Source organism: Cricetulus griseus, chromosome 2 (genome assembly GCF_003668045.3).
Source record: "Cricetulus griseus strain 17A/GY chromosome 2, alternate assembly CriGri-PICRH-1.0, whole genome shotgun sequence".
Classification (NCBI taxonomy): Eukaryota; Metazoa; Chordata; class Mammalia; order Rodentia; family Cricetidae; genus Cricetulus; species Cricetulus griseus.
In genome coordinates, this window is record NC_048595.1 from 322,007,777 (window position 1) to 322,020,925 (window position 13,149).

At 38.5% G+C, this 13,149-nt stretch overlaps 1 protein-coding gene across 3 annotated transcripts in view; it reads right to left on the reverse strand.

Moving 5' to 3' along the window:
* Srek1 (splicing regulatory glutamic acid and lysine rich protein 1) overlaps positions 1-13,149 on the reverse strand; it is a 34,768-nt gene that overhangs the window by 3,540 nt on the left and 18,079 nt on the right. For all 3 annotated transcript variants that reach the window (XM_027401570.2, XM_027401571.2, XM_027401572.2), the window contains 4 exons: positions 12,947-13,061; positions 7,721-7,840; positions 7,051-7,371; positions 2,986-3,081 (listed from right to left, as the gene is read on the reverse strand). In XM_027401570.2, coding sequence (XP_027257371.1) covers positions 2,986-3,081; positions 7,051-7,371; positions 7,721-7,840; positions 12,947-13,061 — 652 coding nt within the window. The remainder of the gene's footprint in view (positions 1-2,985; positions 3,082-7,050; positions 7,372-7,720; positions 7,841-12,946; positions 13,062-13,149) is intronic.

Sequence of the window (13,149 nt, forward strand, 5' to 3'; positions counted from 1 at the left end):
AGGGAAAAGTTGCATCTGAACTAAATACAGACATTTTTCTTTTCTGATAATGAGAACCCGTCCACTAAATTCGTAACCCCTATAGACTTTTTTCTTTGCATAATTCTCTGAATATACAACACACTGTTATATAATTTTTCATATGCACCTTCTCGACATAATATATGAACATTCAAGAGGGAATAAAAAGGGACCATTGAGATGGCTTAGTTGACATCAATCATAATGACCTGAGTTTGAGCCCCGGGACTTACGTGTTAGGAGAGAATCAACTCCCCACAAGTTACCTTCTGCCTCCCACGTTCACACAAAATAGACAAAAGAATTTAACAGAGAATAAAAAGGACAGAGAACCAGATGTGGGAAAATAGCTATTAGCAAAATTTAGAATTTCAAATAACCTAGTATGTCCCTTGCCCACCTCATCTATTGGAAACAAGAAGCAAACCTAAAACACAGAACACACTACTATAAAAAAAAAAAAAAAAATCACAAATCCCTAAGATTATAGAGGAAAAATTCTGCATAGCATTTGAGTGTTCCTGATCAGGCTGAGATGAATAGCTCTAACACAGAACTATGAGCAGCTCCCTGTTAGTAGCTTAAAAACAGATACAAGACTAATGGAACAAATGAAGGGAACTACGAAGCAGATCCAAAGACAAATGTAAATCTGCTGCAAAAAAAGTAACATTTCAAGGCACTGGTCATTAAGAGTTTTGGGGACAACTATCTAATCATTTGCAGATAGGATCCACATGCCATTCTACAAAACAGAAATAAAGCAAATTGGTTTAGAGACCCAATTTATTTTTTAATTAAATGAGTACATACCAGAAGCAAATATGGGTGAATTCTAGCCACAACTAAACCTCCAAATAAGTAAAACAAAACAAAATCCGTAAATCTAAATTTGTTTGCAAGAAACTTTACAAGGCAAAGCAAAAAAAAAAGGGGGGGGTGTAGGCCCTGCTCCAAATGATAAGACAGACATTGAAGATTTCCACCCCCCCTGGAAGGCCTCACCCTCCCTGGGGAGCAGAAAGGGGATGGGATATGGGGGGGGGGGAGCAGGGGAGAAGGGGAGGAAGAGGGAACTGGGATTGACATGTAAAACAAGACTGTTTCTAATTTAAATTAAAAATGTAAAACAAAGAAACAAACAAAAGAATCCAAACCCTCAAGTACTCAGCCCATTTTTATGTGTTATGGCTTAAAAATCAAAGGAACAACACGGAGGAGCATCATGAACACTGCAATACAAGGGCTAGAAATGTGGCTCAACAGTTAGGAGCATGTGCTGCTCTTCCAGAGGACTGGAGCTCAGTCAGGCAGCTCACTATTGCCAGTAACCCCCAACTCTCTTCTGAACTCTGCAGACACTGCTCACATGCACAAACACACACACACAAATATTTTTAAGAAAATACAATTTAACTCTTTAAAGAAAACAAAAACAAAACAATTAGTATAACAACCATCATAACACAGTAATAAAAGAACTCACAGAAGGCAAGATTTGAATGCTATTAAGAACACCAGCAAAAGCAATACACAGAATACAATTCCTACAAAAACCATTAACAGCAGATACAGGAAAATCTGTCCTGAAACTCCTATGACATCTCCAAGACCCCCCATATAGCTAAAATGTTCTTTTATATAAGAACAAAGTTGAGGCTGGAGAGATGCACACTTGTAAGAGCGCTAGGTGCTCTCAAAAGCCACTGATTTGGTTTCCAGCACTCACATGGCAGCTCATAACCTTCAGTTCCAGGGAAGATGACATCATCTCCCACCTCCACAGGTTCCTGCACACATGTTGTGAACATACACACACTCAAACCCAGGCACACACACACATAAAATAACATGAATATATAAATATTTTTAAAGCAAAAGAAAAAACAGGGTTAGGTGACTCACAATTTCTGATTTCAAAATGACTATAAAACTACATTAACTGAAAACATGGTACTAAGGACAAACATATAGGTCTATGGAAAGTCTGGAATAAACTCTTGAATGCCAGATCAAATGATTTTCAAGATGGGCAAATAAATGTTTTCAGCAATGCCAGGAAAGCTTGAAATTCACATGCCAAAGAATGAAGTTGAAATCCTACCTCTAACCACATATAAAAATTACCTCAAAATACATGAGAGGGTTGATGAAATAGCTCAGAGTAATAGCAAGTGTTCTGTGACCTGAACCATGAGTCCAATTTCTGGAACCCATATTCAAGTAGGAGGGAGCTAATTTCATAAAGATGTCCTTCAACTTCCACACACATGCTGTGACACATGCATGCCCCTCCATGTACACATCACACACGATAATAAAATTTAAAAAACAAAATAGATCAAAAACAGACACAACAATTCATCACCACAAGTTTTAAGGTTATGGCCTTCTGGCATATAAACACCAGTGAGGCCCAGAAATAGTCATTGACAACACAAATATACAAGGGTATGCTATCCTTTGTGTGAAGAAGTAAGAAGTTGCAAAATACCCATTTGCCTAGCTTTACAAAAGAGACAAAAGCTGAAACAAAGAGGGACTGGGAAGAAGAAGAAAGACAGAGCACTGTCACAGAACCATCAGAAGCAAAGGGACATTCTCATTCTCATTCTCATTTTCTCTCTCTCTCTCATCATATGGAGACATTTCTAATAGTTAAGAGTGGCAGAAAAGCACAGCTCCTACCTATTTCACGATCCTTTATGTCTAAGGAAGAAAATTATCCATTTCCATCTTGTAACTACACAAAACTGGAAAGGGGGGGGCGGGGAATTCCTATATGGACGGAGTAAATGAACACATGGGTGGAAGCTGATAGTTTTAAACAATAAGATCTTACATCAATTCTGAAGAATACAAATATATTAGCCATTCAAAAAACAAAACCTGAAAACAGATAAAGAAGGAACCCTTTTCCACTTGCTGCTCCCTCTTCATGTTTCACCAGATGCTTCCACCTACCCCCTGGGAGATGGAGACCTGGAAGACTTTCTTTTTATGGTCTTTGATGTTCTTGGAGATCTGGAAGAACTCCTGCTCCTCCTCCGCCGCCTTTCCCTGAAAGACAAAACATGTCATTTCCTAAAATTAGCACCTGAAATAAAGAGTTCTCAACTCAGTGAGAGCATCTCTCCAAGACTAGTTTGATTAGTTTATCTTTTTAATGTTTTTCAGACCTTGACAATAGCCTCAGGTTTCTTAATGCTAACATTGTAAGCTGCATATACCACCAGCTTAGCTTATTTTTACTTTTTACCAGGAGAGGGGTTAAAGGGATCCTGGGGATCAAATCCAGGCCCTCCCAATGACAGACAAGTGCTTTGCCACTGGGCCACTCCCCAAAGAGCCCACTAAACTCTTTTTAAAAGCATGCTTTATTACCTGATTTTAATGCAGATCAAATTATGAACCATAAATCTTATCACTGACAAAACCATCACCTAAAATTTCATATGAAAATATAGAACAACCTCCTCTTCATTTGACATACTTTAAATTCTTCAAGTTAGTAAACAAATTGATGGGTTTCCCTAGATGGTTCAGATTCCTTCCCATCAGATCCTTCATTGACCTTTGGCTCCTCTTTTCTGCCCCACAGCAAAGATTTCCTAACAAAAAAAAGTCTGCCAAAACTGAAAGACAAGTTATCTTGCTAAGGTTGAAATGTGTTAGAGTAATAAAAAGGCATTTAAAAAATTTGTTGAGAAGCCATTTTCCCCTCTAGCTTGCTATCATTACTATTATGCCAGTAATTGAAAACTGAATGCACAAATTTATACAAGTAGTTAAAACTTGAAATTTAAATAAGGAAATAATTACCAAAAAGAAAAGGATTAGTGATAGTCAATAAAAAGATTTAAGATTAACATATAATGTATATTCTAAACTACAAGAGTAATTAAACAAAAGAACTTCACCATCTCCAAGGGAAGAGGTATCAGGATATATTTATTGAATGATCAATTAAATTAGTCCATGACCTTATATAAGAAGTTCTGATAAGGGCTGGGGAAGATTTCTCAGTGGATAAAGTGCTTGTTGCCTAAGCACCCAGGTAAAAGGCCAGGCAGGGTGGCACATACCTGTAGTCCAGCACCAGAAGGCAGAAACAGGAGGATCTGGGACACTTGCCAGCCAGCCTGGGCAGTCAGTGAGTCTCAAGTTCAGTAAGACTGTGTCTCAACAAATAAGCTGGAGAGTGATGGGGACATGACACTGTCCTCTAATGGCAACACAAACACACATAAATGCACACTCACTCTACAAACGCAAAGGAGCAACAGCACTGAGAACCACTGACCACACAACCAAAATAACAACCTTCCTGAAATTCAGGCTACCTTTACTATTGCTTTTAGTTTTCTTTCATAAAATTAAGAACAGAGATTATTAGTTGTATATGTGGTTGGCATTTTAAAGGGCCAAAAAAAAGCAAAGACCCGTAACAACACAAACACTGTTTAAACTGAGTCTACTTTTTCAATTGGAACAAAGAAAATCCACAAACAACTCAAGACTTACAGAGATATTTTGGGGCTAGAAGATAACACCTGTAAAACATCAGGAACAGAGCCTAGCACATTGCAGGTAGTTGATAGATGTTCTTTTTTTGTGGGGAGCGGAACAGAATATTGGGGAAATCAAACCCAAATCTATTCACACATAATAGAAAAATCTTTCTGCCTTTCCTTCCCCTTCTTTCTTTCTTTCTTTCTTTCTTTTTTTTTTTTTTTTTTTTTGGTTTTTTCGAAACAGGGTTTCTCTGAGGCTTTGGAGGCTGTCTCGAACCTACAGAGATCCACCTGGGACTAATGGCGTGCGCCACCACTGCCCAGATCCTTCCCCTCTTAACATTAATTTTCAAGCATTTGGTTTTGTTGTGTTTTTTTTAAGATAGGGTTTCTCTGTGTAGCCCCAGCTGTTCTACAACTCACTCTGTACACCAGGGTAGCCTCAAAATCACAGACAGACTTCTGCCTATGCCTCCTGAGTGTTGGGATTAAAGAAGTGCACCTCTATCTAAGTAAAAAATACTTTCTTTGAAAATACAGATTAGGAGAGAATGTTGACTATAAAAGCATAAATCTATAGACTTTGGAGCAATTAGAATATTTTCCACTCAATAGACAAATCAAAACATTAGAAAACATGGGTAAGAGACTGCACCTGCTATTGAACACAGATATTATCGCACCAGAGCTCCTAGAGCAAGGTGTGCCTGTGTGCCTGCGTACAGCCACCTACTAACCAACTCCTCACAACCCATGTTTGTTTTTTGGTCTCTAGGTCACAGGGTTTGTTTAAGAGTATGTTCAGGGCTGAATATGAATCTTTAAACTCCCTTAAAGATAAAACAAAGGAGTCAGAAAGTGGTGGTACATGCTTTTAATCTCAGCACTGGGGAGGCAGAGACAGGTGATCTGAGTTTGAGGCCAGCCTGGTCTACACAGTGAGTTCCAGGACAGCCAGGACTGGTTCACAGAGAAACCCTGTCTTGAAAAACCAAAAAAAGTGTGAAGTTTTATAATTAGTATTTGTACCTGCTTTTGAAAAACTGCCATAGAACCATGAAGTTGAAAGCAATTATACCTGTAAGAACGGGCTCAACATAGGAACATTGAAACAGACAGCCTTTGCCCTGGGTATCAGTTTAGCTTGTGATTGCACCCTGCTTGCAAGTGATTTTATTGACTATGCTGTGGGTGAATGCACCACTACCATCCGGCAACTTCACACTTTGTTAAAAGAAGGAAACAAGGTACTACACTTCTGATAGCAGAGCAGGGAGCAAGTAAAGGCCTGTCTTTACCACGGTGTGGGTCTCACAAGCTTGCTGGAAGGACTAAATAAGGTGAGACACCAAAATCAGCCAAGAACTAGATCTGGCCTGTTATACCAACACCCAGTAAACACTGCAATTAGCTTTTATTTATCTTTTAATAGGCTAGCATAAAAAATAAGCTATAAAATAACTATTTTTTAAAAAAGGAAACATATTCCTTTATCAACTTGTTTGCAATGAAAAACCAACTTTAAATTTTGTTCAAACATTTATTTTTAAATATTTTTAAAAGACTAAGCTTAATTTATCATAGAATCAGCTGAAATGAGGGATAAGAGAGTTAAACAACCTTGAGGAAGATTCTCATTGCGCAGCTGTTACTATAGAAACGTGCTGCCACCTGGTGGCAGTGTATCTATTAATAAGTGGAAACAACAGCCCTAAGAGGAAAAGCTCTAATCCTTAAAACTAACAAGAATCAGATCTTAACATCACACACAAAGCATAATGGAAAGTAAAAGTTAGCTCCGATGACAGAAAGGACTCACGCTAGAACTGTAGAAATCATAAGGCATGCTAAGATTCACCATCCATTCTAGAGAAACACCAAATCCTCAAAGGTCAACTATTACAAAGAATTTTTTATACAGAGACTTAAAAACATCTTTCCCATCACATGCCATCCTCTAGGAAAAATAATAAGAAATAATTAACCAGATTTAAGTATTGCATTATGAAAGGCAGCTGTCTGTCCAAACATCTTGTTCAATGATATAGCGACCCTCTGCTGAAAAAAGTTTACTTGTTCAATTAAGGGTAAATGCTACTACTATTATACTTGCATAAAGTAGTAATCTTTCCACCTCGGTTAAAGCTGTATTCATTGGTCACCAGCAAACCTCTTGGTAAAAAGGTGAAGCAGGGTGCAGTGGTAGCTCGGTTGTGTAAACACGAGGACCTAAATTCCACCTCTAGAGCCCATATGGAAAAGCACAACATGCCATTAACAGTAATGGCTTAGTAGCATGCAGAGACAGGCAGACCCCAGGGGCTCACTGGCCAGCCAGCCTAGCCTACTGTATCCTGATCAATGAACCAGACCCAAGGTTGCCCTTTGACCTCCATACACAAACCACCAGAGGCATGCACACCTACACCTACACACACCTACACCTACACCTACACCTACACCCACACCCACACACCCACACACCCACACACCCACACACACACACACACCCTACCTGCTGGTACTACGAGATCTTCTTGATGCATTGTAACTTCTGGGTGGTGTTCTGGACTTCTTATCCTTCTTCCGTTTCTCATCAGCCTCTTTGGATTTGTCTTTTTCCCGCTCCTTGTCTTTGTCTTGGTCCTTTTCCTTGTCTTTGTCTCGCTCCTTTTCATGATCCTTTTCCTTCTCTCGATCTTTATCTTTGTTTTTACCCCGTTCTTTGTCTTTTTCACGATCCTTTTCCCTTTCTCTCTCCTTTTCTTTTTCCCTCTCTCTCTCTTTCACTCTTTCCTTTTCCTTCACCTTTTCTCGTGTATCTTTTCTCTTGTCCCTTGAAAAACAAACAGAAATAAATTCTTAGCTAAAATAATTTTATCTCAAAAAAAGAGACCTCTGTATTTCTACAACTACCAGTACAAAATCATCTGCAATGACTACAGACATTAGAAATTTCTGTGTAACTCAGGTGTGTACCTGAGGCTGCTAAGTCAAACAATTACCAGACCGAGCTGACTCACACTGATGAGATTTGCATCAAAGACAATCAGTACTAACCATAGACACTAAAGCAATAAGAAAAAGAAAGCTTTATTTCTCTCATGATAAACCTAAACCACAATTTCAAGTGAATGAAAACAGTGATTAAAAATCTATATTCTCCTGGTATCTCCAGAACTCACCGTGAACGTGAACGGCTCCTTGACTTCCGCCTCTCCCTAGACTTAGAGCGTTTTTTATGTGGACTCTTGGATCTACGTCTATCTTTCTGTCTTGACCGTGACCTGTTATGAGATCTACTCCTAAAGAAAAACAAATTGTAAGGAGATCAAAATTTATTCTTAGAATTCAACTGACAAAGTCAGAAATTCTATTTACCAATATTTTAAATGAGCCTTCTATAATGTTTTAGTTATATAACACAAAAAAATTAAATTTACTTATGGAAAATTTACCAGCTACAATATTGTAAAGAACACAAAACAAAAATAACCTACTAGTTATTTTCTATGTCAGAGTTAAGTATTTTTAAGAGTAGCTTTCCTTCTCATCACATTATAGGCCTCAAATCTGGAGACTGTTCCCTTCACCCATTTTCATATCATCAACTAACTGTCTTTAATTCCTGGCTCCCTGGTAAACCAGCTATGAGAGATTCTGAGGGAAAGGATTTATATGCTTCAACAATGTCTACAAATGGCCATGCACTGTTTGACACAGCAAACGGTAGGGATAATGTATAAAGGATGAGAGACAAGAGAGAGCAGAGGGTGAACACCAGAATGCATTATAAACATGTGTAAAGTTGTCAAAGAATACATTAATAAAAAAATATTTCAGCTGGGCAGTGGTGGTACACCTTTAATTCCAGCACTCAAGAGGCAGAGGCAGGTGGATCTCTCTGAGTTCAAGACCAGCCTGGTCTACAGAGCAAGTTCCAGGACAGCCTGAGGTACACAGAGAAACCCTGTCTTGAAACTCCACCCCACAATTCTTACAGACTATACATGGAAAATAGTAATGATGATAGTGAAAGTGTAACAACATAAATATGAGAGGTTAAAACCAGAGAGATTCAAATGTCTGGTTTGTGTGATGTCTTGATCTTATTATAACTCCTAATTATAATCAGCTACTAAAAAAAACTTTATTACTCTATTATTCTCCATGAAAAATAATTGTTATTTCAATTCTGAGGTGGCCCCATCAAAATAACTGGGTATGCTTCCATGTTATTTTTTTCATAATAAAATATCCCAGGCACTATTTTCTAAAATATAACGAAATACAGCTGCCAATGTAGCTCAGTAGTAGTTTATAGAATATCTCATGTCCTGGATTTGATTGTCAACACTAGAACAAAACTAAAGGGACTATTTTCTTTAAGGTGTAGCAAAATAGATGGACACTGCTTAAGTAAGTAAGTGATGAGTGAGACCCACTGGCTTTGAGTTTGACAGTGAGACTCCAAAGGCACCTATGCCACAGTGGCTGTAAGCTCTGGCTAAGTCCTTGTTCCATACTAAAGTCCATGTTTCTCTGTAGTCTGAATCCCATCTACAGAGCCCAAGGTTATCATGATGACTCTACCAGATGATGCATGCAAAATGCCTTGTAGCCTCTAGCACAGAGTAAATGTTTATATTAGCAAACAAGCAAACTTTCAACTTCATCTTTGAGTCCAAAGGAGCCAAGGACAAGTGAACTTTCCAGTGTGCTTTATATAACCAAAATTCATCTACATGATCATGGTATTGTTTTAATTACATTATTTAGTGTGTGGATGTACACACATATGTGAATGCATGGCAATGTGTGGAGATCAGAGAACAGCTTGTACAGTGGGTTCTTGTCTTTCATCATTTGGCTCCCAAGGACTGAAGGTTGCCACGCTTGGTGGACATCACCTTTACCTACTGAGCTACCACACCAGCCCCATTGATATTTTAACAAATTAGAATAAGTCCTACAAAAGAATGCCCTTCATGCTGATGAAATTTATTACTAAGCACATTTTCACTTAGCCAAAATTTGTTTACGTGCAGCTAATTTTTTAAACTCTCTACTATTAGTAAAATTATTTTTAAATTAAAAGACAAATAGTAACTTATCACACTGCTTCAAAGTTCAACTGTAAATCATTTTTTCTCATTAAAATACTTTGTCACATAGTTCCTAGTCTGCTCTGTGAAGTTTCTGTAACCTAAAATACAGTATCTGGAGAACTGCCCTCCTTTTCTAATACTACCTCTGTGAATAAAACAAATACCAAAATGTGAACAAAATAGAAATATATTCCCCAAGTCCTAACCAAGGGCGGTCATGCCTTTCTCCCTCTTACCATCAAAAGAGGAAACTGGAAAGAAGGGAGAGAGATTGGTGGCACAACTATCATCACCCCTTTTTTAATTAACACATAATAACTGTACCTATTTATGGGTACAATGTGATAACTGCATACATGAATACAGTGTAGTGATCAAAGTCAGTGACTTGGCACCCTTCTCAAGCATGTGACATTTCTTTATTAACAGGAGCTTTTGAACTCTTTTCTTCCAGTTATTTCTAAAATATATAATAAATTGTTGCAAACTATAATCAAGCTATGTGTTGTAGCATGTGAGAAGTTACTCTGCTAACTGTATTTTAGCAACCATTATCCAACTTTTTCTGCTCCCTGGGAATTGACCAGAACTCAACTCTCCTTTTAGGAGAGCAACTTTTGAAGATCTTTCATGGGAATAGTTTTCTGACTGGGGAAACAAAGGTCTATAAACATCTAACATTATAATCTAAACTATCCTGCTAAGTCAGCTGGGGAGCAGGGCAAAGTGTAGGGAGATTCTTTCAGGTCAAAATCCCCAAGTCTTATGTCCTTGATTAAAGATTCCATGCCTCTATTTCAGAGACTCATTCTCTTTTATCTTTAGCCTATGTGTACTTCAACATGCATGTGTAAAACATGTAGATCATGTGTGTGAAGAGTCACTTATTTCTAGTATTAGCCTCAGATACATCTACAGAAAGTTCATTCAGGAATAAAGAACAATTGACGACTTTCAATTTACACATAATAGAGAGAACAGTGGTTCTCAACTTTTCTAATACTGTGACCCTTTAATACAGTTTCACATGTTGCAATGACTCCCAACCATGAAATTATTTCATTGCTACTTCAAAAAAGCTGTAATTTTGCTACTATTATGAATCATAATGTAATATGTGGCCCGAGGGGTCGAAATCCACAGGTTGAGACCACTATCCTAGAGGGAGAAAACAGTATGCAAATTCAAAGACCTTAAAAGTAGCCCTAATTTTTAAAAGCATGTAAAGTTTCACAAATTATCAAAGAAACTGATGTTAATGAACAAGTTTTAGTTTTTCTCAGCCTAAGAGCTTGGCTCTCCTTTATAACTATTCAAAACAAGAATCAGGAAACTAGTTGTGGTAGTTTGGCCCTCATAATATCATAGGGAATAGCACTATTAGAAGATGCGGCCTTGTTGGACAAAGTATGTCATTGTGGGGGTGGGTTTTGAGATTTCTTATGCTTAGGAGACTGCCCAATGTCTCAGTCCACTTCCTGTTGCCTGCAAGACGTAAGACTCTCAGCTACTTCTCCAGCACCATGTCTGCCTGCATGCCATCATGTCTCACCATGATAATAACGGACTGAACCTCTGAACTGAAAGTGAACCACCCCAATTAAATGTTTCCTTTATAAGATTGCTGTGGACACGGTGTCTCTTCACAGCAACAGAAACCCCAAGACACCAGTCTTTCATTACTCTTCAGCAGTTTCATACTTCCTTAATTTTTATCTTGTCAACATGTGGCAATCCATCATCCACTCTGGTCTGTATACAGCTGTATCTGTTCTACTTTTCCACTTCAACTCTGGTTCTAACTGCACTTATTTTCTGGGTGTTTCTGAGACAGTGTCTTGCTACATAGGTCTGGCAAATCTGGTATTTACTCACTATGTAGACTACACTGGCTTAGCTATGAGGCACTTGATTTTGAGCTTGCCTCAATAAGAGCTTGAAGACAGTAAAATCCCCAAAAGAGATTCTGTAAGCTCTGTATGTACCATACCATAAAAGGAGCTAGAAGCACACTTTACCAAAGTCAAACAAAAAAATTCTCATTTCCTATCTCATCTTTGACTCAGCAGCAATGAAGACTCACTACATTTCAGGCATTGTGGTAGTCTGAATGAAAATGGCCTCCACAGTCTCATAAGAGAGTGGCACTATTAGGTGATGGAGGAAGTGTGTCACTAAGGGTGGGCTTGAGGGTTCAGAAGCTTAAGCCAGGCCCAATGTCATTCTCTCTTCCTGTTGCCTGAGGATCCAGATGTAGGACTCTTTGCTACCTCTCTAGCACCATGTCTGCCTGTATGCGGCCATGCTTCTCACTCTGACGATAATGGACTAGACTTCTGAACTATGTAAGTCAGCCCCAATTAAATGTTTTCTATGTAAGAATTGCTGTGGTCATAGTGTCTCTTCACAGCAATAGAAACCCTAGTTAAGACAGGCATAAGTTTCAAGGACCTTCCAATCAAAGCAGGACATGCTGCAAATTGCACTCTGAGGTATCCTTTGCACCAAACACAAAGCAATTACATATAAAAGAAAAATTTAAATGCTGAAGTTATGATCAAAAACAGGACAAAAAAACTTAAGAAAAGGATGGCATTGGTGCTTGGGTCACAGAGTGGATGGAGAAAAGAGCTACAAAAGCATTAGCTTTTCTCAAAATGAAAACTGTGTAACAGTTCTGGCTGCCCTGGAACTCGATTTGTAGACCAGGCTGGCCTTGAACTCACTAAGATGCCCCTGCCTCTGCCTCCCAAGTGCTGGGATTAAAAATGACCGGCATGAAAACACTTTCTGTTGAGTATGTATAAAAGGCTAGTTTACAAAAAAAAAAAAAAAAAAAAAAAAAAAAAATCAAGTATAAAACATATGCAAATAGGAAAAACACTTCTAAAACTAGAGATTATTTAAAATATCAAAAATGAAGACTCAATTTGAGCTGGGCAGCAGTGGCTCATGCCTTTAATCCCAGCACTCAGGAGGCAGAAGCAGGCAGATCTCTGTGAGTTCAGGGCCAGCCTGGTGCACAGAGCAAGTTCCAGGACAGCCAGGGCTACACAGAGAAACCCGGTCCCAGAAAATCCACAAGCCAACCAACCAAGAACCAATCTGAAAAACTTTCTTTCCTTTGTGCACACAGCAAAGGAGAAATGGGCTGGGCAGCAACTGGCATAGCCCATAACTACACTATTTTCGGTTGAGCATTAGTTAACAGTAAGCACACTACCAGATAAGCAACGCTGACATCTTAACAATTTGAGATACAAAACTGAAAAATCATTAAGCATTGATAATATAGAGTCTCACCTGTGCTTTGATTGTGATCTCTTTCTTCTAGAATGGGATTTTGAGCTAGACCTGGACTTTGAGCGAGTGTGGGAACGAGATCGACCGCCTTTCCTTTCATTGCTCTTTCCAGACTCTGGGAGGAAAAAACCACTTTGCAGCGTAAGCTCAGAACAATTAAAGATCCCAATTAATAATTAGGCACAAGTGGAATATACCACATA